The sequence below is a fragment of the Capra hircus genome, chromosome 10 (genome assembly GCF_001704415.2).
Source record: "Capra hircus breed San Clemente chromosome 10, ASM170441v1, whole genome shotgun sequence".
Classification (NCBI taxonomy): domain Eukaryota; kingdom Metazoa; phylum Chordata; class Mammalia; order Artiodactyla; family Bovidae; genus Capra; species Capra hircus.
In genome coordinates, this window is record NC_030817.1 from 96,264,968 (window position 1) to 96,289,636 (window position 24,669).

The 24,669-nt window shown below is 44.1% G+C and overlaps 1 protein-coding gene across 2 annotated transcripts in view; it reads right to left on the minus strand.

Moving 5' to 3' along the window:
- Positions 2,936 to 24,669, minus strand: part of ARL14EPL (ADP ribosylation factor like GTPase 14 effector protein like) — a 29,876-nt gene continuing 8,142 nt past the window's right edge. Inside the window, exons 2-4 of one of the 2 annotated variants that reach the window (XM_018053817.1) lie at positions 11,355 to 11,456; positions 8,948 to 9,087; positions 2,936 to 3,672 (exon numbers count right to left, since the gene is read on the minus strand). In XM_018053817.1, coding sequence (XP_017909306.1) covers positions 3,450 to 3,672; positions 8,948 to 9,087; positions 11,355 to 11,447 — 456 coding nt within the window. In that variant the 5' untranslated portion in view covers positions 11,448 to 11,456 and the 3' untranslated portion in view covers positions 2,936 to 3,449. Of the gene's footprint in view, positions 3,673 to 8,947; positions 9,088 to 11,354; positions 11,541 to 24,669 lie in introns of those variants that run through there. The other variant, XM_013966913.2, reaches the window with a different exon arrangement.

Sequence of the window (24,669 nt, forward strand, 5' to 3'; positions counted from 1 at the left end):
AAGTAAATAAATATATAAAGGAGAGCTTAAGCGATTTTTCTGAGAGTTTGCATCCAGGATTCGTATTGCAGGGTGGGGGGAGGTACGGATTCTTTCTCTTACAAATAAAACTCAAATAAACCATTACGCAAATTGATGTGATATGACATTCTCCTGGCGTGGAATAAATCCTCATGTAGAGGAGGGATGAGTGCCTTTAAATGCTTCAGTCTGTATTTTAAACAACCTATGAAATAGCTTTCCTTACAATTTCTATACATATTCATGAAGACCCACTGGTCAACACTGAAGCATCACCAAGAAGAGAAAAAATCCTATTACACTGACAAGACAGTTTCCTTAATCAGATCTCTATTCCTTGTTAATCTGAATTTAGTTCAGATAACTAAAGAACTTTGTTCAGTCTGTGATAGAACTAGACACTTACAAAGTAAGTTTCTGACAATTCACGTCAATTTATTTTTGCAATAATCGATTGCAAAAGGCTTTTAAAAAATATATTGAATTGGCATTAGATCAAGATGAAATAAACTGCTTTACTGCTTTACCAAAAAGGGACTTCATCAAAGATTTTACTAGGCTTCCATAAGAGCAGCGTGAGATATCTGCTTAATAAATATGTGCATTTATTTTTTGCTTTATTTGGAAAATTTGCCAACGTAATCTGCCAACATGTTTTAAATCAGATTCTCTCATCTAATGTTTAAGACGATAGGACAAGATGAGATAAAAGGGAAAAACAGTTTAATGTCAATTTGCCTGATTATTTTTTAATATGAAAATCAGTTGTTACTGGACCAGATACAGATACAAATTGAACAGGGAGGTTAATATGAAGCAGTTCAGTATTTATTTCCCCATTTCAAATCTTTATCATTGAAAAGTAGTTTACCTTGTTCATGCTGACAAGTCTTCTAAATCTGACCTTACCAAATAACGTGTATATTAATAAATAGTATTTTTAAAATTAAATATATATGTGTGTGTGTATATGTACACATGGTAAAGTAACGTTTCTCAGACTCACCCGATCATGAGACCTACTTGGGGGCGCTCGTTTTAACGTGTGGATTCCCAGGCCTCCTCCCTGGGGGCTCTGACTCCGATAAGGTATGGGACGGATGGGGGGCGCTCAAGAATGCACACTAGTAAACACACCGCCTGAGATTACAGTCAGGCCGATCAGGGACGTATGTGATGTCATAGAAATATCCCTAACCTCACTTACCTGGGCGGGAGGGCGAGCAGGCCTCTGAAGAGCGGCTGGAAACGGCTTTCGGGAGAAGCGGCGGGAGTGGGCGCATTTGTAGGGCCAGAGGGAGGTGACCAGGGGGCGGTGAGACAGTCCGGAGCCAGGGGGAGTGCGCGGGTCGCGATCTCAGGGGTCTGAATCACTGCCACAGGGAACTCGCTCGAGGAACGGGGGATCAGGGCCTGCAGGCAGACGGCGGCGGCGGGGGTCGCCTGTCCCCGAGACCCTCCGTCCACGTGCAACCCAGAGTGGAGCGGCGGCCGGCGGGAAGGGCGGTGTGTGGGAGGGGATCGTTCTGGGTGCAAGTGGACGTCCTGCCTCGGTCTGTCGTCCTGCCCACCTGGAGTATGGGATGAGGTGGAGGAAGCCAGGTGGACTCGAGTTTTGCTCTCTGGGACCCAGGCTCCAGCTTCTCGGCTCTGGTGCCCTTGGCTCTCCGCCCGGCTACCCTATGCTCTTTCCGGAACGCAGGCCTTCCGTCTTCCTGCTCCCTGGCCCACCCTCCCATCCTAGCCTCCCTTGCACCACTTTTGCCATCCGGCCACGGCCACGCTAGCAGCGCTTCCCCTTCCCCTTCCAATTTTGTATTTTAGCAAAAATTACAGTTCTCTTGAATTCTGACCTGTAGGCATCTAGACTAGTAGTGTTCCACACACCCAGGACTCCAGCCCTGATGGCATACACAGAGAGAAGAGCTACAGTGGGAGGGAGATTACTCTAGGATGTGGCCTGGAGCCCCCACACCCTGGAAATGGGAAACGTGGGGTGCACGGGGTAGGAAGAGCTCTGCACCTCTCCCACCCGACCTCCTTGTGCTTGTTCCAGGAACATTCCCTAGGTGAGCCACCCAGAATGGCTGGGTCCAAACTGAAGAACTGAAAGGGAAACTGATCACCTGCTACCTGGGGAGGTGTGGGCATGTTAGGGAGGCACCCTAAAAGGGAGAAAAATGGAATTCCTCTGGCTATATGCCTGGATGGCTGGAAGCATAGAGCACAAAGTTGAGTCTGGAAAACCCAGTAAATTCTGTGAAAGAGAGTCAGTTTTCCTGCTACATATACAGGAATATTGGCATCACAGCCTGACCTGCAGGATTTTTGTTACTTCAGTCCCAAAACCTACTGTTAAGTAACAAGTTCAGAACTATCATGAACCTTCCCGGGCATGTGGACTGTGCAGTAATAACTACTTTTGATTATGCAGGGGAAAAAAAAACAAACTGAAAAGTAACATTTCAGGTTACAGGAGCAGCATCAACCTCACCTGGGAATGCAAATTCCTGAGCTCTGCCCCAGACCTAACAAATAAGAAACTGGGGGTGGGGCAGAAAGCTCTACCATATAACCCAGCTTCCAGGCGATTCTGATGCACACTGAGGATGAGAACCACTGAGTCAGTAAACAGGGGTCAGAAAGACGAATTCAAAGCAAGCTGAGTCCAAGTCTCTATAAACTTCCTACCATGTATTAGAACTGAAAAAACCCACATCATGTATCTAGTCAGTCAGGTATCAACCACTCAGTTAGCCAACACACAACAATATGCTTTTGTCGAATAACTTTTCTCCGTTTGAAAAAATATTCTGAAATACTGATCCTGAAAAGAAAAAACAATGTAAACGACTGACTTTTAGGCTGTTCAAGTCCTGTTTCCATGTAAAATACAAATTTTTAATACAAACAATGCCAAGTATTAACAAGTTTTAGTATTATTAAAACAGTAACAACAGAAAATGAGACTACGGGTGTGCAGTGCCACATCAATCCAAAGAGCAGTTCCGATCTAGAACTGGCGATGGCTAAGAGCCTAAGCGTAACTATTATGAATGTATGACTCTACGTTCTAAGTCAAGACAAGCTCTCAGCTACAGAATTCTGAAAATCCTCACACTCCCTCTTCTAAGGTCCCAGCAAAGGGGAAAGGGACTTTTAATCTGAGAGCAGAGTAGTGATGGAGGTGCTGGTACTGATAACCACCCCCGGCCTCGCTCCTGGGTTACCAGGGGAGGAATCTGAGACATCAGAGCAGGAAGGTTGGAGAAGGGGGGCGGTTCCACACCACTCTGTGGCTTCGGGAGAACAGGAGTCTTACGTTACATTTTTAAACACTGTTTCCCCCAGTCCTAAAATTCACCCAGGAGACAGAAGCTGGCTTAAATGCAAAGAAGAGAAAAGCGATCAGCCTGCAGGGCTGCGTCCTAGTCGGGGATGTCAAACGGCTGCGCGCTGATGACCTCCCCGGTCTCGGTGACAATGGCGTCGTAGACCCAGCGGCGGTTGCAGCGGCACTCGGGCCCGCACTTGTTGGAGTTGCACTTGGGGCACGGGTAGAAGCAGCCCAGGCAGTTCTTCTCCAAGCAGTCGCACAGGTCCGCGTCATTGCAGATGAGCCTGCCGCTTTTGTCGTACTTCTTCATGACTCTGCAGAGGAAGAGAATGCCGCTAGCCATCTACCAAAATAAGCTCCCGTTGTTCTGAAGAAGCAGAACCCTGAAGATGACCCAGCCACATTTCAGAACTTTCAGTTCAGTTCAGTCGCTCAGTCGTGTCCGACTCTATGCGACCCCATGAATTGCAGCACGCCAGGCTTCCCTGTCCATCACCAACTCAGGCAGTATGTCCTGGGAAATTCAGTCCATACATTCCCTAACCAACACAGTCAGGCCATCACTCAGAGTGATGTTCCATCCTTCCAGCACGCTGGAAGGGCGTGACAGCCAACTGAAGCCAATTGTGAGGAATAGCTGATTGAAAGCTACTGAAAGCTTCCTTCTACAAAACTTCACTTAGAAATGTAACCATTCTTAACGGGATTTTTTTCTACTACATTACATTCTATTTTTTTCTTTCTTAACAAGAAGCATTCCATACACCTAAAACTGGGCTTCACCTGGTGGCTCAGTGGTAAAGAATCTGCCTGCCAACGCAGGAGACAGGGTTCCTTCCCTGATGCGGGAAGATTCCCCATCATGGAACTAAGATGGTGGGCCACAGTCACTGAGCCTGTGCTCTCGAGCCTGTGAGCCGTAGCTACGGAGCCCGAGTGCCACAGCTAGAGAAAAGCCCACACAGCAACCAAGGCCCCATATAGCCCCAAATTAATAAGTACATCAGATAAAAGACTTTTAAAATAGTGGCCAACTTTTACAAAAAAGGAAGGAGGACTTCCCTGGTGGTCCAGTAGTCAGAAATCTGCCTGCCAATGCAGGGGACCCAGGTTTGATCCCTGGTCTAGGAACTAAGATCCTACACACTGTGGGGCGACGAAGCCTGGCAGTCACAACGACCGAGGCCTGAGCACCGTAGTGCCTGTGCTCCGCAACGAGAGAAGGCACTGCCATGAGAGGCCCGTGCACCGCAGCTGGAGAGCAGCCCCCGCTCGCCGCGACCAGAGAAAGCCCATGTGTTGCGGCAAAGGCCCACGGCAGCCAGAAATAAATAGAAGGCAGTGGCACCCCCACTCCAGTACTGTTGCCTGGAAAATCCCATGGATGGAGGAGCCTGGTGGGCTGCAGTCTATGGGGTCGCGATGAGTCGGACACGACTGAGCGACTTCACTTTCGCTTTTCACTTTCATGCATTGGAGAAGGACATGGCAACCCACTCCAGTGTTCTTGCCTGAAGAATCCCAGGGACGGGGGAGCCTGGTGGGCTGCCGTCTATGGGGTTGCACAGAGTCGGACACGACTGACGCGACTCAGCAGCAGCAGAAAAAAAGAAAAAGCACTGTAGTGAACACACTCACATTTCAAATGACTCAAGATAAGCATCAGAACTGTGAGTTACTATTCTGACATTACTAAGAACAAAAACAGGCAAACTGAAGACTCCTCTGCTAACCGTCTCCTGAGGCTATGGCTTCTGTCCCTGTCTCCTTCCATTTTTCACCCGGTGTGGAGGCAGGAAATTCTTTATGAGTGGAGAACACTAGAGATCTACCTCGCGATTTGCATCCGCTTGATGCCTTCAGCCTCTACAACAAGTCCAGGAAGCAAAAGTCTTCCACCAGGACTCTGCCACCCTCTCAAGACCAACCTGTTCTGAAATAAATCCTTCAATATGGAGCCGCTTCAAACTCTGAGAATGACCGAAGTACCTATGTAGGGCCTGTATCCATTATTCCCAGCTGGAGTCAGACAAGGCTGTGAAACTCTGACCTTCTGCACCCATGGTCCCCAAGCATTACCTCCCTTCCTGTTAGCGGAGAAGGTCAAGGGTCACTACTCAGATTTGCCTGATCATCTCAATTTAGCAGGACAGCCTTCCAATGAGGACTTACACTGGAAGCATTTCATCTGAGGAATGAAAGTGCCTACCCCCAACAGGAAACGCAGGCGTCAGCAGCCAAGGAGATGGAGACTCTATTATGGGAACGACAGGGATGGGGAGTCACGCAGCCAGCAGAGAGCCCGGCTCAGCCTCTGTCCTCCCTGTGCCTTCACCCAAATACTCCCCACCACAACACAGATGTCAGACAGATCCTAGTTGCCTGCCCACCGACGCTATCCACTGTAAGAGTCAAAGCTATCATAGGTACAAAATTGTACAAGACACACATGTGTAGATCAATAAAACACACGTGCCCACTGCCCAGCTTAATGAAGGAGTGTTGCGTCTTCGACATCTTCATGCCCCACCGGCTGCATCCCTCCACTTGGCCAAAAGGAATCTCATCTCCTTGTTTTACTTTTTGTGATGCCATATGCATCATTCAGATGCAACATTCAGAAAACTAAGATCATGGCATCCGGTCCCATCACTTCATGGCAAATAGATGGGGAAACAGTGGCTGATTTTATTTTTCTGGGCTTCAAAATCACTGCAGATGGTGACTGCAGCCATGAAATTAAAAGACACTTGCTCCTTGGAAGAAAAGTTATGATCAACCTAGACAGTATATTAAATAGCAAAGACATTACTTAGCCAACAAAGGTCCATCCAATCAAAACTATGGTTTTTCCGGCAGTCATGTATGGATGTGAGAGTTGGACTATAAAGAAGGCTGAGTGCAGAAGAATTGATGCTTTTGAACTATGGTGTAGGAGAAGACTCTTGAGAGTTCCTTGGACTGCAAGGAGATCCAACCAGTCCATCCTAAGGGAAATCAGTCCTGAATATTCATTGGAAGGACTGACGCTGAAGCTGAAACTCCAATACTTTGGCCATGCAAAGAACTGACTCATTGGAAAAGACCCTGATGCTGGCAAAGGTTGAAGGCAGGAGGAGAAGGGGACAGCAGAGGGTGATAAGATGGTCGGATGGCATCACCAACTGAATGGACATGAGTTTGAGCAGGCTCCGGGAGTTGGTGATGGACAGGGAGGCCTGGCCTGCTGCAGTCCATGGAGGTGCAGAGTCGGACACGGCTGAGCGACTGAGCTGACTGACTGATGCCATATGTGTATGTATCTCCAAGCACTCTGCATTTTCCCTTCTGTAACTTTCTTTTTGAATTCTATATCATGATTTAAGATTCATCCATGGTAGCACATGTAGCTACGTTCAAATATTTCTACGTCTATATGTATTCCACTGTACAACTATACCAGCTACTTATCTTTTCCATAATGGATAGGCATTTGGACTATTACTGCTTTATTTTCTTTGCTATTGCAGAGATGAGTTTGTTGAACATGCATCCTGTTGAGCATGTATGCGTTTTTCCAGGATATACACCCAGGAGTGGAGGTGTTAGGTCGTAAGGTACACACACAGCAATGCAAGTTATTTTAAAATAGTGGCTGTCCTATTTTACACTTTTTCATGTCCCATGGCTTCATCAGCAGTGATATCAGAAGACTAAACTCCTTACCCACCTGGGCAGTGCAATGCTTCCAATAAAGAGGCTTCAGCATCCTGAGTGTTCACTAGCCTTTTCGTGTGTGTGTGTGTGTGTGTCTAGTTGCTCAGTCGTGTCAGACTCTTTGTGACCCTGTGGGCTGTAGCCCACCAATCTCCTGTGCCATGGGAATTCTCCAGGCAAGAATATTGGAGTGGGTTGCCATGCCCTCCTCCAGGGGATCTTCCCAACCCAGGGATCAAACCCAGGTCTCCCGCATAGCAGGCAGATTCTTTATCAACTGAGCCACCAGGGAAGCCCAGGAATACAGCGGTGGGTAACCTATCCCTTCTCCAGGGGATCTTTCTAACCCAGGAATCGAACTGGGGTCTCCTGCATTGCAGGCAGCTCCTTTACTGGCTGAGAAAGCCTTTTCTTCTATGAAATAAATACCTATACACTGTTTGGTTCATTGTTCTCTTAGGATGGTTATCTTTTCCTTCAGAAATAACTTCTACTGTGTGATATCTCTCTCATTATTTTTAGGGTATCTTGCAAAGGGCATTAACTCTCAATTTTAATGCAGTCAAATATTATCAATCTTTTTCTTTATGGTCTTCTTAATTTATGCCTCTGATGTGCTAGCAATAATTGAATTTATGATACTTCTGTGCCCTTCTGATACTTGAATTCATTCCTATGTGTATATTATTTCTCCTATTTGAAAGGGGCGGAGTAAAGGGACAAAGTAGGTGATTAAACTGTCAGCCTCACTAGAGGACTGTAATGAAGAAAGAAGCATGGAAGACCCCTGTAAGTTAATGATCACTGAAGAAAGCAGGCTGGCTTCCCCGCAAAACCGAGCAGGCTTGCTTAGCAACAGCACCGCGTAACAAGAGCATGAGGCATGCCCCCAAACAATGAACAGTGGCGGCCGAGACCCACACCCTGCCCAGGGAGCCCGGGAGGCTAATGATCCCTAGGACGTGCTCTCTGGACACACAGAAAACAATGAGTCATGGAAAGATGGCATTTCCAGATGGAAGGCCCTCACTGCATGAGGCCTGAAATAGCCTTTCCATAGTGCCACGACAGTCCTGGCTTGACTGTGGGGACAAGAGAACTCCCCTGCCCAGCCTGGAGGAGGAGCCGACGGGACAGCCAAGAAAGAGCAAGAAGGCGGCTTACCTCCTCACTTTCCTTTCATTATAAAACGGTAGCCCACTAAGTTCTCGGGGCCTGGCACCCTCTCGCCTGCCCACAACCCTTCCAAGCATCCTATTCTTTTGCCTCTCACTGAATTCTTCCTGCACCAAGACACACAGGACCAGAGTTTTTGGAGCCCCTGAACCACCACCTAGAGGTTGCATGACATGTATGTGCTTCATCACTTCAGTCATGCCCAGCTCTCTGCAACCCTGTAGACTGTAGCCCACCAGGCTCCTCTGTCCGTGGGATTCTCCAGGCGAGAATACTGGAGTGGGTTGCCATGCCCTCCTCCAGGGGATCTTCCCGATTCAGGGGTTGAACCCAGGTCTCTTAAGGCTCCTGCACGGGCAGGCAGGTTCTCTACCAACAGCACCACCTGGGAAGCCCTTCATAATTATATAACTGTCTTAATTTTAATCATCTTTCATACTACATCTATTACTCCGGTGCAAGGAATTCTGAAGCATGTTTTTAAAAAACTGATGCCTAACTGGGGATTACACGCTATTTCTTGAAATTGCTAACTTCCAGACATATGGGGTGATACTGTACTTTAGAAAATACATTTTTAGTATACATGCTACTGAAGTGAACACGGAAAATACATTTTTAAAATCATAAAACAGAGACAACCTGTAATTACTTTGTCAAGGAGAACTCACGCATTTTATAATCCCACAGATCAAATATAATAAATCTTGATCTTACTTGGAGTTTACAGAAAAATACTCATTCATCTTCGACATTCGTGCTTTCTTTTTTTGCTGCCTTGTTTCAGGATTAAAGTCAGCCACCTGTGGTCCAGGATTTTGAAATGCCAAGCATTTTAACTGCCGCTCTATCTGTTGCTATGAAACAAATAAAATGTATTAGTAGTAAGAATCTGATAGTTTTATCTGTTTTACATTGCATCAAGATGAAGTTTCTGTAACTTTTACCATATCAGCATGACAGTTCAGCTCTTTTACCTAGAGAAATAAACAGTTTAATCTGATTAGTTTCAAAAGATGATGTAAAATTTTTCACATTGGTCATTCTTTCTGAATAAACAAATACATAGTGTAAAGCTACATATAATTGAAAAATAAAAAAGAAGGGGGAACAGAAGAATTTCATTTAAACCTGGAAAACACCCCTTGGCATCACAAAACTGGTGGGGATGAAGTAAAAGCCCTTCCTCCAGGCAAAGTGTCCAGAACACAGTGAGAGCACAGCACCCAGAGCCCTCCATCCCCAAGCTCAGCAGAGCGGCACTCAGCCTCTGGCGTCTAATACCCGATGATCTGAAGTGAAGCTGATGTCATTAATAACAGAAATAAAGTACACAATAAGTGCAATGCACTCGAACCATCCTGTAACCAGTCCCTCCCCCCGCCTCAGTCCATGGATAAACTGTCTTCCATGAAATCAGTCCTGAGTCCCAAAAGGGTTGGGGACTGCTGCTCTAGGCACGTCTCTGAACTCACTGCCCAGGACACGGAAGTAGAATACAGCCGCCTGAGGGTTCCTCTCTCAGTCAAAGCCAGGTTGCAAGAAGAAAACTCTTGCTTGAATGCCTTTCTAGCGTGTTAGTGGAAATTCTCAAAATACCTGTTTGGGGATATTTATAATTTGAATTGGAGAAGGAAATGGGAACCCACTCTAGTATTCCTGCCTGGGAAATCCCATGAACAGAGAAGCCTGGGAGGCTACAGTTCATGGAGTCACAAAGAGTCAGACATGACTGAGTGACTAACACAAACACGTAATTTGAAATTGAGGCTTCCCTGGTGGCTCAGCAGAACAGAATCTGCCTGCAATGAAGAAAATATGGGTTTGATCCTCAGGTTGGGAAGATCCCCCGGAGAAGGGGACAGATACCTATTCCAGCATTCTTGCCTGCAGAATCCCATGGACAGAGGAGCCTGGCGGGCTACAGTCCATGGATCAAAGTGAGACACGACTTACTGACTAAACAACAACGAACTGGAAAGTAAAGTAATAAATATGCTTTAATCAATCCTGAGAACTAGTTCTGATCATGCAGCACACATTATCAGGAGGGAAGGCAATGCTCTTTCAAAAGCTGTTAGAAGAAAGTAATCTGAGTTGCCCCCAAACACTCAGGCTAACACATATATGAAAGGACATTTCTAAACCAAGGGGAAGCTTTCAATGTAACAAATTAGTAACAGAACCTCAGGCTTTTTTTAGAAATAGTCTAGTCACTCTAAAATAATATGGGCATGTTTCTTTAAATTTCATTTTGGTTGGTTTGTATGGCTTTCTTTTACAAACAACCTTCGGAAACAATTCTATACTTAGGTATGATGCTGCTGCTGCTGCTGCTAAGTAGCTTCAGTCATGCCTGACTCTGTGTGACCCCATAGATGGCAGCCCACCAGGCTCCCCTGTCCCTGGGATTCTCCAGGCAAGAACACTGGAGTGGGTTGCCATTTCCTTCTCCAATGCATGAAAGTGAAAGTGAAGTCGCTCAGTCGTGTCCGACTCTTAGCGACCCCATGGACTGCAGCCTACCAGGCTCCTCCATCCATGGGATTTTCCAGGCAAGAGCACTGGGGTGGGGTGCCCCTGCCTTCTCCATATTTAGGTACAGGTGTGCAATAAACACAGCTCAGCATGGTCTACTATTCTCCGTAGCACAACAAAGAATTAGATGTCTCTGCTCAAACCCTGGCTCTGCCACTCTTACTGGGGTGCTTTAAGAACATTCCTACTTCTAAGACTCAGTTTCTCCTTTTGCAGAATGGATTAATAGTATCTTGTGTTAAGGGTTAGGTGTGTTAACATGAGCCAAGTTTTAGAGCCAGGATAGCATATCATGGGGAAAAAACACAAGGATTTGTTAAATGAAAATACTTGACCATATTCTCTACAATTATTCTATTCCAAGGGTAGGACTTTACTGCACAGGACACTGGGAACTGAGAGGCACAGAGGGGACAGGTGAGATGAGAGCAGCCTGGCAGTGAGCAGGATGTAAATGAGGGAGCAGAGATCTTGCCCGTGGAATCCTGATGGGGCCACCTTCCCACCCAAATCCAAGGCAACTCAGAGACTCCACACGTTGAGAACTCCCCGGATACCACAGCATCATAGTATCCATGTGCCATACCAGTTGCTTCTGTCCAATCTGACTTTTTTTCTCAGAACTTTGACCTGCAGGTCTCTCTTGCGTGGAATTGGTTTTTCCTGATTGTTCACTCATTTCTGATCACTACAGAGAAGTAATTGGAAAAAATAAAAACACATTAACATCACATATTCCAAGTAACTTAACCCTGTTACTTTCCTGCTCTCTCCCTACCATCTTACTCTCTTCTCAAATCCAGACTTACTGGAAAAACCATTGCTTTCCTGGTTCTTAATTTTTATTTACCACTCACTCTTAAATCCTGCATCTGACTTCTCCAGAATGCTTTACTGACATCTTTCTGGCCTGGTGTTCAATGAGCAAAGTACCTTTGACAGTTCTTAGCATCGCAGACCTCGCAGGAGTAGGCAACCCTGGGGCCATCCACTCCTGCTCAAGAGGACTAGAAATTCTTAGACCTGGGTTCTTCCCTCACTTACACTTACTTCCTTGAAAAACAGTAAGATGTGTTAATATCATACACACATCCTCAGTAACTTTGCGAACATCTCTGCTCCCATGGTTTCATTATCACATCTTCTGAAATCGTTGCCCAGGTTGCCTCCAAAAGCCCCAACTTCCTCACTCAAGTTTTCTGACGTATTTCTAACACAACTTGTGGTAAATGGAAGCAATCAGTTTTCCATACAACTCAGCTGTTTACATGCCTGTAATTTACTTATTGAAATACTTCAATATATGTACAAGATGTCTCTGCAGGCACACGTGTGTGTGTGTGCACGCGCGCGCACACGCGTGCATCTTAGGTAACCCTAACACACGGTGCCAATGACAAATCCACCCTCTGAGCTTCTCTGCAGTGTTCTGCCAGAAAGGACCATGCGGCTCCCGCCTCTCTCGTCAACCACCCATGCTGGGAGCAGGGCGCTGTTTCTAACAAAGGACCTGAGGGTTATGCTCAGTTGTGACCAGTCCATCCGCACCACCGCTCTGCCTGCCAACCAGAAATCCCAGTGCCACCAACACCTCTGCTTCTCCCATGCCTAGGGCCATTAGACGTGGACTGTCCACTCTTTTGTATCCCCTCTCCAGTTCCCAAGGTAGGTTAGAAGTCACGTTGACTTTTCTTTCCTAACATTCCTAACATTGACTCTTCTTTTCCATTCTGTATCAGGTAGTTATTGCTGTTTAGTCACCAGGTCGTGTCCAACTCTTTGCAACCCCATGGACTGCAGCACGCCAGGTTTCTCTGTCCCTCGCCATCTCCCGGAGCTTGCCCAAGTTCATGCCCATTGAATCAGTGATGCCATCCAACCATCTCATCCTCTGAGCCCTCTTCTTCTGCCTTCAATTTTTTCCCAGCATCAGGGTTTTTTTCCAGTGAGTCAGGTAGACACTACCCGAAAGACAGCAATCGTAATAGCAGTAACGAGCGAGAGGAGCATAATGTTCACCTCAGTCTGACTAAACTTCCGCCTTCTGACTCTATGCCCTGACCTCCCTTACATCCTTTCTTCAGAAAATGTGTCATTGTGAATTCTTTCTCTACTCCATTGAGATGTAAATCTTTTCCCAGCCTCCTAAGGCCAGTTTTACAAGCCCAGAAGGTCTTTCTCAAGGACTATGAGCTATCCCTTTGAAATGTTATCAGCTCCAGAAGGACCAGGCACCCATTTGCCAGTCTCTGAGAGAAGGTAGAAGCCTAACTCACTCATTGGTGGAGTTAGTTAACACAGGTAGCCTAATCACAGAGATTTGCAAGCTTTGGAATTACTCAATGTGCTCAACACATCCCATGGATCTCGCCCCTAAAACCCTCTAATATTTCACTCCCACATCTATTTCAGTGGAGTTGAGTTCAGGCTGAGTTCTGGCTCTCCTTCTCTGTGACAGCATGGTATACACTCCACTTTGCCTGCTTCACTTGGTCACGTGCAGCTTTTGCTTTGACACTATCCCATGCAATTTCACATCTCATCAGCTAGACATTCCCAGGGAGCATTTCTCAAGCTATCTGGATATAAAACCATACGGAGCTATTTTTTAAATGATCAATTGCTTATCAGATGCCAGCCCTACTGGGGTGACCACTCGCGGATGAAAATCGTGATGATCAGCAATAATTAGTAAGTTCTCCAGATGAATCGTCCTTAGGAAATTACAGGTGATTAGGATAGGTATAATTTTCTTCACTCAGTTTTGCCATCTCATCCTATAAGGACTGCCCACAATTTCTTCCTACCCTAAATTTACCCAGAATGTTGTGGTCATGTTGATATTCTTAATCTGATTCCTATGAAGACTTCAGTGACTCCTCTCTGCCAATAACATCCCACATCCCTGCCCTATCAGTGAAGGTTCATCGAAATGGACTCTGGTGACCTATCTAGGCTCACCTCCCCACATTCCTTCCCTTGGGCCAAAGCTACTGAGCTACCCAGTCCTGTTAACACCCCTCCCATGGCTTACCTAATTCCAGCCTTCCCCTTAAACTCTGGTTTATCTCTTTATTCCAAGAAGCCTCCCCGTCACTCTCATCCTCAAAGAATACTTTCTTTCTTGGGCTCAGTTAGAAGCTTCCTCAAGAAAACTGCCCCCAGAGGGGTCCTAAACCTTCGAGCTTCTTCATGTAACAAATTTTCTTCCATATGGGAATAGTCATGACTTTATGATCATCTTTGCAAGCAAGAACATCTTCTGAAAGAGCATCCATTTAACTGCATTGGGAGAAATGAGTATTTTATGCAAATCCTCAACCCAACATACCTTTAAGTCCTTCATGAAATGTTTAGTTCAATTCAGTCGCTCAGTCGTGTCCAACTCTTTGTGACCCCATGAATTGCAGCACTCCAGGCCTCCCTGTCCATCACCAACTCCTGGAGTTTACTCAAACTCATGTCCATTGAGTTAGTGATGCCATCCAGCCATTTCATCCTCTGTCGTCCCCTTCTCCTCCTGCCCACAATCCCTCCCAGCATCAGGGTCTTTTCAATGAGTCAACTTTTCGCATGAGTTGGCCAAAGTATTGGCCAACTGATGCTTCAGCATCAGTCCTTCCAATGAACACCCAGGACTGATCTCCTTTAGAATGGACTGGTTGGATCTCCTTGCAGTCCAAGGAACTCTCAAGAGTCTCCTCCAACAGAAATGTAGGTCTCCACAAATAGATTAGATTAGGGTAAAACTTACTCCTTACTCTGAATAAAGCAAAAGGAATTTTTAGTAGAATTCCACCAGGTCCTAAAACTATAACTGGATTTTAGTTGGAATCCAAAATACCTGTCCCAGGAAAAGTAATAAAATGGTTCAGAACTCCATTTATTCCTCTGCTTGGCATTTCCCATGCAGGGGTTCCTAACCAGAGAAGGAAAGCAAGGGGCCCTTGAACTTGGGATGAATAAAGAATATCTATTTATTTTTACTCACCTTTAACTGAAATTCTGATATTTCCTTTTATTATAAGGCAACCAATAAACCACAATAGTGTTAGTCACATTTTTGACAGAAGTTTTTTATAATTCATTATAGTTGAGAATGTCAAAATGTTAGTGAGACTCATCATCTCTTCGAAATGATGGCAGATCTCATTTGACACATTAATAACAAAACATATGCATGGTAAGTCACCTGAGTCTTGTCCAGTTCTTTGCAACCCTATGGACTGTAGCCCACCAGGTTCCTCTGTCCATAGGATTCTCCAGGCAAGAATACTGGAGTGGGTTGCCATGCCCTCCTCCTGGGGATCTTCCCAAACCAGAGATCAAACCCATGTCTCCTGTGTCTCCTACATTGCCAGGAGGGTTCTTTACCATTAGCACCACCTGGGAAGCCCCAATAAAACATATACCACCAACATAAATTGTTTTTTAACATTTTAGGAAGTGTATTTCAATATAATTGGTTTTCTTTGTAACCTTATAAATTTTTTTTGGTATGATTAAAAACATCATTCTGGAAAATAAAAAAAAAAATTCTGAGAAATGGTCCATAGATACAAGAGCTGGCCAAAGGCATCCACGACACAAATAAGATTAAGAATACTGGAGAGGGTTGCTGTTTTCTTTTTCAGGGTATATTCCCGACTCAGGGATTGAACTTGCATCTTCTGAATCTTTAATGAAAGGCAGATTCTTTACCACTTAGCCACCTGGTAAGCCCAGTACATAGCTGCTGCTGCTAAGTCGCTTCAATTGTGTCTGACTCTGTGCGACCCCAGAGACGGCAGCCCACCAGGCTCCCCCATCCCTGGGATTCTCCAGGCAAGAACACTGGAGTGGGTTGTCATTTCCTTCTCCAATGCATGAAAGTGAAAAGTGAAAGTGAAGTTGCTCAGTCGTGTCCGACTCTTAGCAACCCCATGGACTGCAGCCCACCAGGCTCCTCCATCCATGGGATTTTCCAGGCAAGAGTACTGGAGTGGGGTGCCATTACCTTCTCCAGTACACAGCTAGTACTCAATAAATATTTCATAAATATCATACTAATAATGCTAATTATTAGGCTCCTACTATGTGCCAAGCACTTTGTTAACCACCATTCTACATATATTATTTAATTCCACTACTGCACTCTGAACTAGATACTGCTATCCCTGTTTTACAGATGAGGAAACTAAGGCCCAGAAAGATCATGTAAGCCACGTGGATTTAAAATCCAGATTTGTCTGACTCCCTAAACTAAGCCCTTTTCAGGAAGTTACACTGCTTCAAGCTTTGTTTTTATGATGACCACAGGGTATCGTTTAGTGGTGGGATATAATCAACCTGAGCCACACGGAGCTTTTTCAATGAAAGCTGGACTAGGAACCGGGGAAGATGCATTTACATCAACTCAAGTCCGCCTCCTTCCACCTCTCTGTCCCAGCACACACCTCCAAGATGTGCTGGGAAAGGCTCCTATCTCAGACACATGAGCCGTAACTGACCTCAGGATTAGATTCAGAAGTCAGCTGAAAAGAAGAAAGTTACAGACAGGTAAGATTACTCTTAAACATCCTTTCAGAAAATGCTGCCTGGGAAGAGCCCTGGACAGACAGGCTTTCCTCCAGCTTCTCAGGTTACGAATCAGATGAGGTATTAACAGCTGACTCATATGTACCGGTGGCACCAGTGGTAAAGAAATCTGCCTGCCAATGCAGAGCAAGAGGGCTTTGATCCCTGGGTTGGGAAGATCCCTGGAGGAGGAAGCGGCAACCTCCTCCAGTGTTCTTGCCTTGAGAATCCCATGGACAAAGGAGCCTGGCGGGCTGCAGTAGGGTCGCCAAGAGTCAGCCACGACTGAGCATACACACTAGTACTACTCGACATACACAGGAGCCAGCATGATGGAATTGTGTTTACCTTTAAACTCCAGATCCATACACCCTGGCAAGTTTCTCACTCTGTGGAGGCCTCCAGAACTAGGTCACCCCAGAAACTGCGCTGGGCCCTGAGCCCCGCATTTCTGCTCACTCTCAGGCACCCGTCATCGAGGGAAATGCAGTGAAATGACTCACACCATAAGCACTTAACTCTCTCTTCGGGTTGCCTCCAACATGGTATGGCTGAAGTCAGCTGATGGTATCTTGCACAAGGTAAAGTGCTTTTTCTACTTTTATCCCTAAGGATATTTTCACATTTCCAAGGGAGGAAAGAAAAGTCTTCAGTTTAAGCTCTAGCTCAAAAGTTGGTCTCCACTTTTACTCAGTAGCAGATAAAGGGGTTTATTCAGAGACACTCTCAGTCAGACACTCCTCAGGAAACATTTAGAAGGAAAACACACACACGTTTTCATTCAATGCCCTTGAAGAAGAGAGTCAAGCTATCTTAATCGCATTCTGTCTCTAGCCTCAATTCCCATTCTTGGTGAAAATGACAGATCACTGAGATAATTGACAGGAGAGCCAAATTCCACCAGGGACCTATTTGGGAAAAGCAGCAACTTTGGTGCTGGTGATCAATTTAGGCCACTCCCTTGCTGCTCCCTCCTGGCTGACTCAGTTGTATTCAGAGCCACAAAATTGCTCAATATCTCCAACAAAATCTCCCTCGCCCTTTGTCCATAAGAATTAAAAGTTACCTTGATCCAAGTCTTTCAGAGTGTTTTTAAAACAACGTTAATGCTTTAGAAACAACTTTATTTGCAGTGTATAATGATTCCTAGGAACATTTTTATTGCTGGATTTGCCACATATACACATGCAAAATGGCCCAGTATAAAATAATGTGAAAACAGCTATCATAAAGTAATGTGAAATGCACTCAGAAGAGAATATGATAAGCTGTGCGACCATACTGTTGCTTTCATTCTATTTTTTGTTAGTGCCAGGAAGGCTGCATTCTGTCGTCATTCTGAATGAAACCAAAGCCCCTAAAGGGTTCACACCTCACTCATTATCTAGATTTCTTGAGTTACACATTTATACTCCTCCTTGCGATTTTAAGGATTAAAAAAAAAAAAAAAAAGATGTCTGCCTGATGACTCTGCCCCATCAATGGAAAGCAAAGAAAGAAGAAAACTGGTCTATGAGACCAGCAGCCTGGGCCATTTGAGCCTGATGCTGCTAAGTATGCCTTCAAATGTGTCCTGGTAAACATACTTCAGAACCCCTCATCCCAAATTTCAAGTGTGGAGGTCCTTTTTCCTAAGGCCCTTGTATGCTCATTCCTTAGTTTTCGGTTTTGTTTTACGACGCTCTGCAACAGAAGCACCCCGATTTTCTTCTGCTCTTCCTACACCACATGGACTGTGGTGGTATCTATTCAGAATCGACATCCTGTGGCTTGCTTTCACCTCTCCTCCGCCAGCCTCAGAGGGACTCAGGAGCATCACTTGAAAAGGAGGGTCTTTCCAGTGATGATTTTCACAATGCTGTGAGTGCCTACTTCGCAATGAGAGCTGCCTTGCCAAGCCAAAGCAGTGGGAAAGAGAAAGCACACATACCTTTATGTTTGGATGATAAAGAAGAGAAGAATAGCGGACAAAGAGAAACTGTACTTCCTGGTTTCCTTTGTTTTGCTGAGAGACTGCAGAACCCTCTGGGGGAAAAGTCAGAAGGCCCCTAAGGTGTTCCTACAATTTAACGCTTTGTCAGAGTGGCTGAGAGGAGAGGTGGAAAAACGGAGGGGCTGGAGGGTGGGTGTAATTGTTACCTATCTCTTCCGCCACGAGTCTATCTAAAATAATGTAAAATCAGGCAATGACCATTTCATTTGCTGACCTATCTTCAATCTGCAATAAGCAATGAATCAAGAATCCACAATTTAACTCTACTGCTGAATGTTATATCTCGACTTCAGATATTCAACTAATGTTAACAGTAAATTGTTTCCTAGCTATTTTTATACTTCAGTGTAAACAGCCCAATATATATACTATAGACACATATATGTAGTAAAGGCTTCCCTGATGGCTCAGATAGTCAAAGAATCTGCCTGCAATGCAGGAGACCCAGGTTCCATTCCTGGGTGGGGAAGATCCCCTGTAGAAGGAAATGACTACCCACACCAGTAGTCATGCCTGGAGAACTCCATGGACAGAGGAGCCTGGTGGGCTACAGTCGCTGGACTGTGGAGTCGGACTGTGGCTGAGTGACTATCACACAACACACACAGAGTAATCTTGCAAAGAACAAAGAAGGGAAACAAAACTGTCAGTTACAGGAGCTTCCAACCCATCTTGTATCTTGCAGGGATACAGGACCTGAAGGTGGTGTCAGAATTAAGTATATTTGACCTGGACTTTATATCCATTAAGTAACTGCTATATTCTTGAGATTACACAGTAAGTATTGCATCTAAATGTATATATATACATTTAAGCTAAAAACCATTTAGTAAAAAACTGTGTTGTGAGTGCCTACTTCTCAATGAGAAACTAAACCATGTTTATAAGCTGGGCCTAAGTCATACATTATCTCTAAATTACAGTCCTCTAATCATTCGCCTCCGTCACCAGGACTCAGATCTTGTGATGTGAGTCATCAAAACCACTTTCCAGAGAGATTAACACCTGCCTCATTCATTTCTGAATTACATGGTAAAAACCATCCTTTCACTCCTAATAACTTTTGCCACAAAAATAAGGAAAAGGGAAACAAAATCTTAGTTATAACAGCTTGCAATCCCTTTGGCAGTGATGTAAAACCTTAACGTGGTACCAGAATTAGGTATTTCTGACCTGAATTTTATAACCATTAGGCAAAGGCTGTATTTTTGAGATTACATAGTAAATTTTGCCCATTAAAAATACGTCATCTTGTCATGAAAGAACTGCCAATTCCATCTTGCCAGTTAAGGATTAACAATCCTCAAATCAGGTAAAAATCCTACCAGATTTTTTCACAGGCAATCACACCTTACAAAAATACATCTTTGGTCAAGGTTTGGCTTTGTTCTTACATGCATAACAGGAGAACGTACTCTTCACTGATCTGACCACACAAGATGCTACAGAAAGAACATCCATCAAGGGCCACATACAAGGGATTATCCTCTAAAACTGAAGGAAAATCCTCTAAAGGATATGGATTACAGTCAACCAAGAAAAGTCCCAACTGAGAATCTTTTTAAAAAATTTAAGTGCTAAGAAATGTGTGCCACAAGTTCAAAAGTTATCGCTTCCTCTTATTTCTTCAATTTTAAAAAGATATAAATTACACAAAATTATTTTCCTGTATAATTTTCAAGTTCCTCAAGAAAAATCTAATGATATTTTTAACAGCAGAGGGAACTATATATCTTACAATAGCTTATAATGAAAAAAATCTGAAAAAGTATATGTGCATAACTGAATCACTGTGCACTTGAATTAACACAGCATTGTAAATTAACCACATCTCAATTAAAAAAAAAATAAAAGGGAGACCTGGTTAAAAAAAATCTAAAGCACTGCAAACTAATGTAGCTAGCAAAGTTTCAGAGGAACTTTACATGATTTTTTAAACAGATAACAATGTGATTTTAAAAGATGGAAGATAGTATTTTGTAAAGTGAATTATACCTTGCTAAAGTTCCTAGTCCTGAATATATTGCACTTTGACATGAGTTTGACTAAGAAAATAATTTTCTCTCTTCAGATGTTCTCTGGTTTTTTAGAGCTTAAGTGGAGGTAATTCACAATTGGCTGCTTTCTTAAAATTAAGAATTCACACAGTAAAACATTTCTCAGTTACCTGTTAATTCCTGGAGTGTAAAATCCTTTATATTCATAAGTTATATTCATGATCCACGGACTTCCCAGGTGATGCTAGTGGTAAAGAACCTGCCTGCCAATCCAGCAGATGTAAGAAATGAGAGTTCGATCCCTAGGTTGGAAAGATCCCCTAGAGGAGGGCACGGCAACCCACTCCAGTATTCTTGCCTGGAGAATCCCATGGACAAAGGAGTCTGCTGGGCTTCAGCTTATAGGGTCACGAAGCGTCAGACACGACTGAAGCGACTTAGAACACAGGCACACAATATTCACGGATAGCTAAATCTGCTGGAGGTTGAATCCATGGATTCTGAGAAACCTTGGACACAGAGGAATTCTAGATATGCAAGTCTGGCTACAAGCTATGATCAGAATTTTGCCACTGTAGAAGGTCAGCACTTCAACTCCCACACCGTTCAAGAGTTCAACTGTTATTTTAAAAATAATACCACTCACAAACTTATTTATTGTAGTATTTCTTAAACTGGGAAATACTGGAATGTCCATACATACAGGAGTGGTTGAACAAAGTATGATGTAGCCACATGTACTGTAAATATAGACTACTATGCAGCTGTGAAAAAGAATGAGGAAGATCTTTATGATGTAATTTCCAGAATATTCTATTAACTGGAAAAAAAAAATAGCACAAATGAGTACTTACCCTTCATGTAAGAAAGTATACTACCTTCATGTGAGAAAGAAGGGTATATAACAAAATTTGTTACTTGCAGCCAAATAATTTTAATAAACCCAATGTGATACAGGATGTGGCTTATAAAGTAATTAAACAGTCACTGATTTTGAGAGTCAGGAGCATCGAGGAAGGGGCTGCAGTAGGAAACTCTCTAGTTTAACTTCCTAAATGCATTAGAATGTTTCTCAGCAGCTACTGAACAGGCTTTCAGTGGGTTTCTCTAAGCCTCTACTGGAAGGATCCCAATGAGATGAATCCTTACTGTCTGGTACCATTACTGAAGGTTATCGTTTGATTAAGGTACTGTTCCATTGTGAAACTCTTATGAGTCATACTTTTGAAAGCAAAGACTTCCTAGTGGGAATCAACATGAAGGTTCAGAAGTGAATGAAGTTGATAACCTGAACTAGGACCAGTGGCTTGATCACTGGAGGTGCTCACTGGGATCTATTATGACTGCTCTTTGAATCACTCACATAGCAAGCATTGATTAAATACTGGTGAGGCACCCTGTGAAAGATGAAAACACAAATAAGACATGATTCATCTCTTTAAAAGAGTGCTATCTCTGATTTGACCTCTCATTTCAAAGAGGAATGCTTCCAAAACTTTTTTTCATTCCATGGAGAAATTTGTTCATGTTTTCTTCTTCTTTATGGTGTATGTGTTCTGCTGTGTATTCTTCACCAGTTAATTTGGTTTTTTTCCCCCACTGCCTTTGCAGAGGTCCCATTCTAATCATTTCTGATTACCTCTGGTCATAGCATGGAGGCCATTCTTTCTGGCTTCGCACGTGCTCCTGGCTTGCAATTCCCCTGACTTGGAATGTCCCTGGTCCTTTTACTGATCAAGACTAGGAACTGCACGGCTGACTGCCACCCTGCCTCCCCCATCCTACCACTCCAACAGCAAGCATTGCTTCCGCACGTCTCCACACTCTGCCCCATTTTCCTGGTGGCTCAGGTGCCAAGGATGTACTGGAAGACTATTGAAGGCTTTCAATTCTAAGGGAAGGGTTTCCAGCTTCCCCTAGGGTCTGCTACTTCGTATTGGAAGGCTCCGCATATTATTAAGGATCCATCGGTGCTTTGTGCTCAGTCGCTTCCATCATGTCTGACTCTTTGGGCCCCCATGGACTGTAGCCCACCAGGCTCCTCTGGCCATGGAGTTCTCCAAGCAAGAATACTGGAGTGGGTTGCCATTTCCCTCTCCAGGGGATCTTGCTGACCCAGGGATCGAACCCAGGTCTCCTGCACTGCAGGCAGATTCTCTACCCCTGAGCCACTGGGGAAGTCAGATCCACAGAACATTTATCTGCTCTCAGACTTCTTTCACAATTGGGTCCAAATTTTACTTTATTTAGCAGTAATTAGTCATGGGATGTGATTTTCTACTTTACTCTGATTCCTAAGTACATTGAATAAGGCATTTTCATCTCTGTTTCATACTCCACACAGTTAACAGGCCAGCTTGGGGCCCTAGCCTAGTTTATCTGCCTTCAATCCTGCTATCTCCACACATGACTACCAGGGTCATCCTCCTAAAATCGCCTTACACCGTGTCACCTTCCTTCCGCCACGGCGGTGGAGTTTTGTGATCCTCACCCTTTGATACATAACCTAAGTCTGCTCTTCCAGCCTCACGGTCACTGCATCCTTCCGTTAACCTGGCACTGAATGTCACTATCCTTTCCTCTGTCCTGCTGCGCAATTAAGAGCCAGCACCCTGCTTCTGTGTTTCCAAGCTTGTGTTGTAGTTGTTGCTTAGTTGCTGAAGTGAGTTCGACTCTTTGTGACCCCATGGACTATAACTTGCCAGGTTTCTCTGTCCATGGGATTCTCCAGGCAAGAATACTGGAGTGGGTGGCCATTTCCTTAGGGGATCTTCCAGATACAGGGATCAAACCTGGGTCTGCTACACTGGCAGGCAGATTCTCGATCACTGAGCTGCCAAGGAAGCCCTGTGTCAGAGTCTATATACTGGTCTCTGGCACTGGACTTACCTCAAAGCAACAGATTTCTTCATTTATTTTCCTTTTTAACATACTGACACATTTAATAAAAAAAGAAAACTCTTGTATCTGCTAGCATAATATTCTAACTTATATATCAAAAAGGCTAAAAACAAAAGAATACACAAAAATATAGGAAAACATTCAAACAAAAAACATACAGTTGGCAATCTTAATTTCAAACTTTAAGATGAAAAGAATTAGGAAGGACAAGAGAGCATCATTTTTTGTATTTATAAACGATATATAGTCCCAATATAGCTGTGATGATAATGGAGCTTTATGTAAATAAATAATATCGACATACTACAAGAACTGTTGGAAGCAAGGAGAGAGTAAGACTTCTTCAGTTCTGCAGCGTATGTCATGGCCGTGAGCACACTGGGGCTCAGCACATGGTCACTGCCATAAAGGAGCAGTGCCGCACTGGACTAGCAACTCAGGGAGCTGTTTCCTGGGAATCCAAGCAATAAAAGACGCTTTCCCCAGGGTCTAACCCACACACCCACCCGTACCCCCTCCCACGCTGCCCAGGTAAGTTCAAAGGTAATAAGATCCCTGTCTCGCATAACTCGCAAAGCAAACCTTAAGGTTCACACACAATAGAACCCAAGAGCACTCCCACCCCATGAACCTCATCTCTGCAAAGTGCCCTCTCCTTTTACAACAGCTGCCACCCAAATGAGCAGAGTGCGGAACTCAAACTTAAATTTTTTTCTTATTTAGAACAGAAACAGACTCACAGACATAGAAATACAACTTATGGTTACCGAAGGGGAAGTGGGAAGGATAATTGGGAGTTTAGTATTAACACATATATACTATTGTACAGAAAATAGATAAATAACTACCACCTACTGTATAACACAGAACTATTTCAGAAGCTTGCGGTAACCTATAATGGAAAGGAATCTGCAAAACAACAAATGTGTGTGTATATGTATATGCTGTATACCTGGAACTAACGCAGCACTGTAAACAAACTCTACTTCAATAAAAACAAAACAAAACCCCAGAAAACACAAATCAAACCTAATGATGACATATTCGTAGGCTGTGTGTGCTTAGTCGTGTCCAACTCTTTGCAACCCCATAGACTGTAGCCCATCAAAACTCCTCTGTCCATGGAGTTTTCCCTGTAAGAATACTAGAGCTGGAGAGGGTTGCCATTTCCTACTCCAGGGACATATTCTCATGTGTATTTAAAAAAAAAAAAACAAAACTGCTAGATATTAGTAGTAGTTATCTCTGGATCTTTGTCTTACGCTATATTATTTCCTACACATCCATTTCCTGTAATAAACATGCCTTTTACAATTTTTTTGAAGTATTAATATTTCAAAAAACACTTCTGAGAATAAATGTTCTCTTGTAGTGTGGCAAAATATGTCCAGCAGATGGCGCAAAACCTCAATCCAGAATTAAAATAGATTAATAAAAATGATAACCCTACTGCT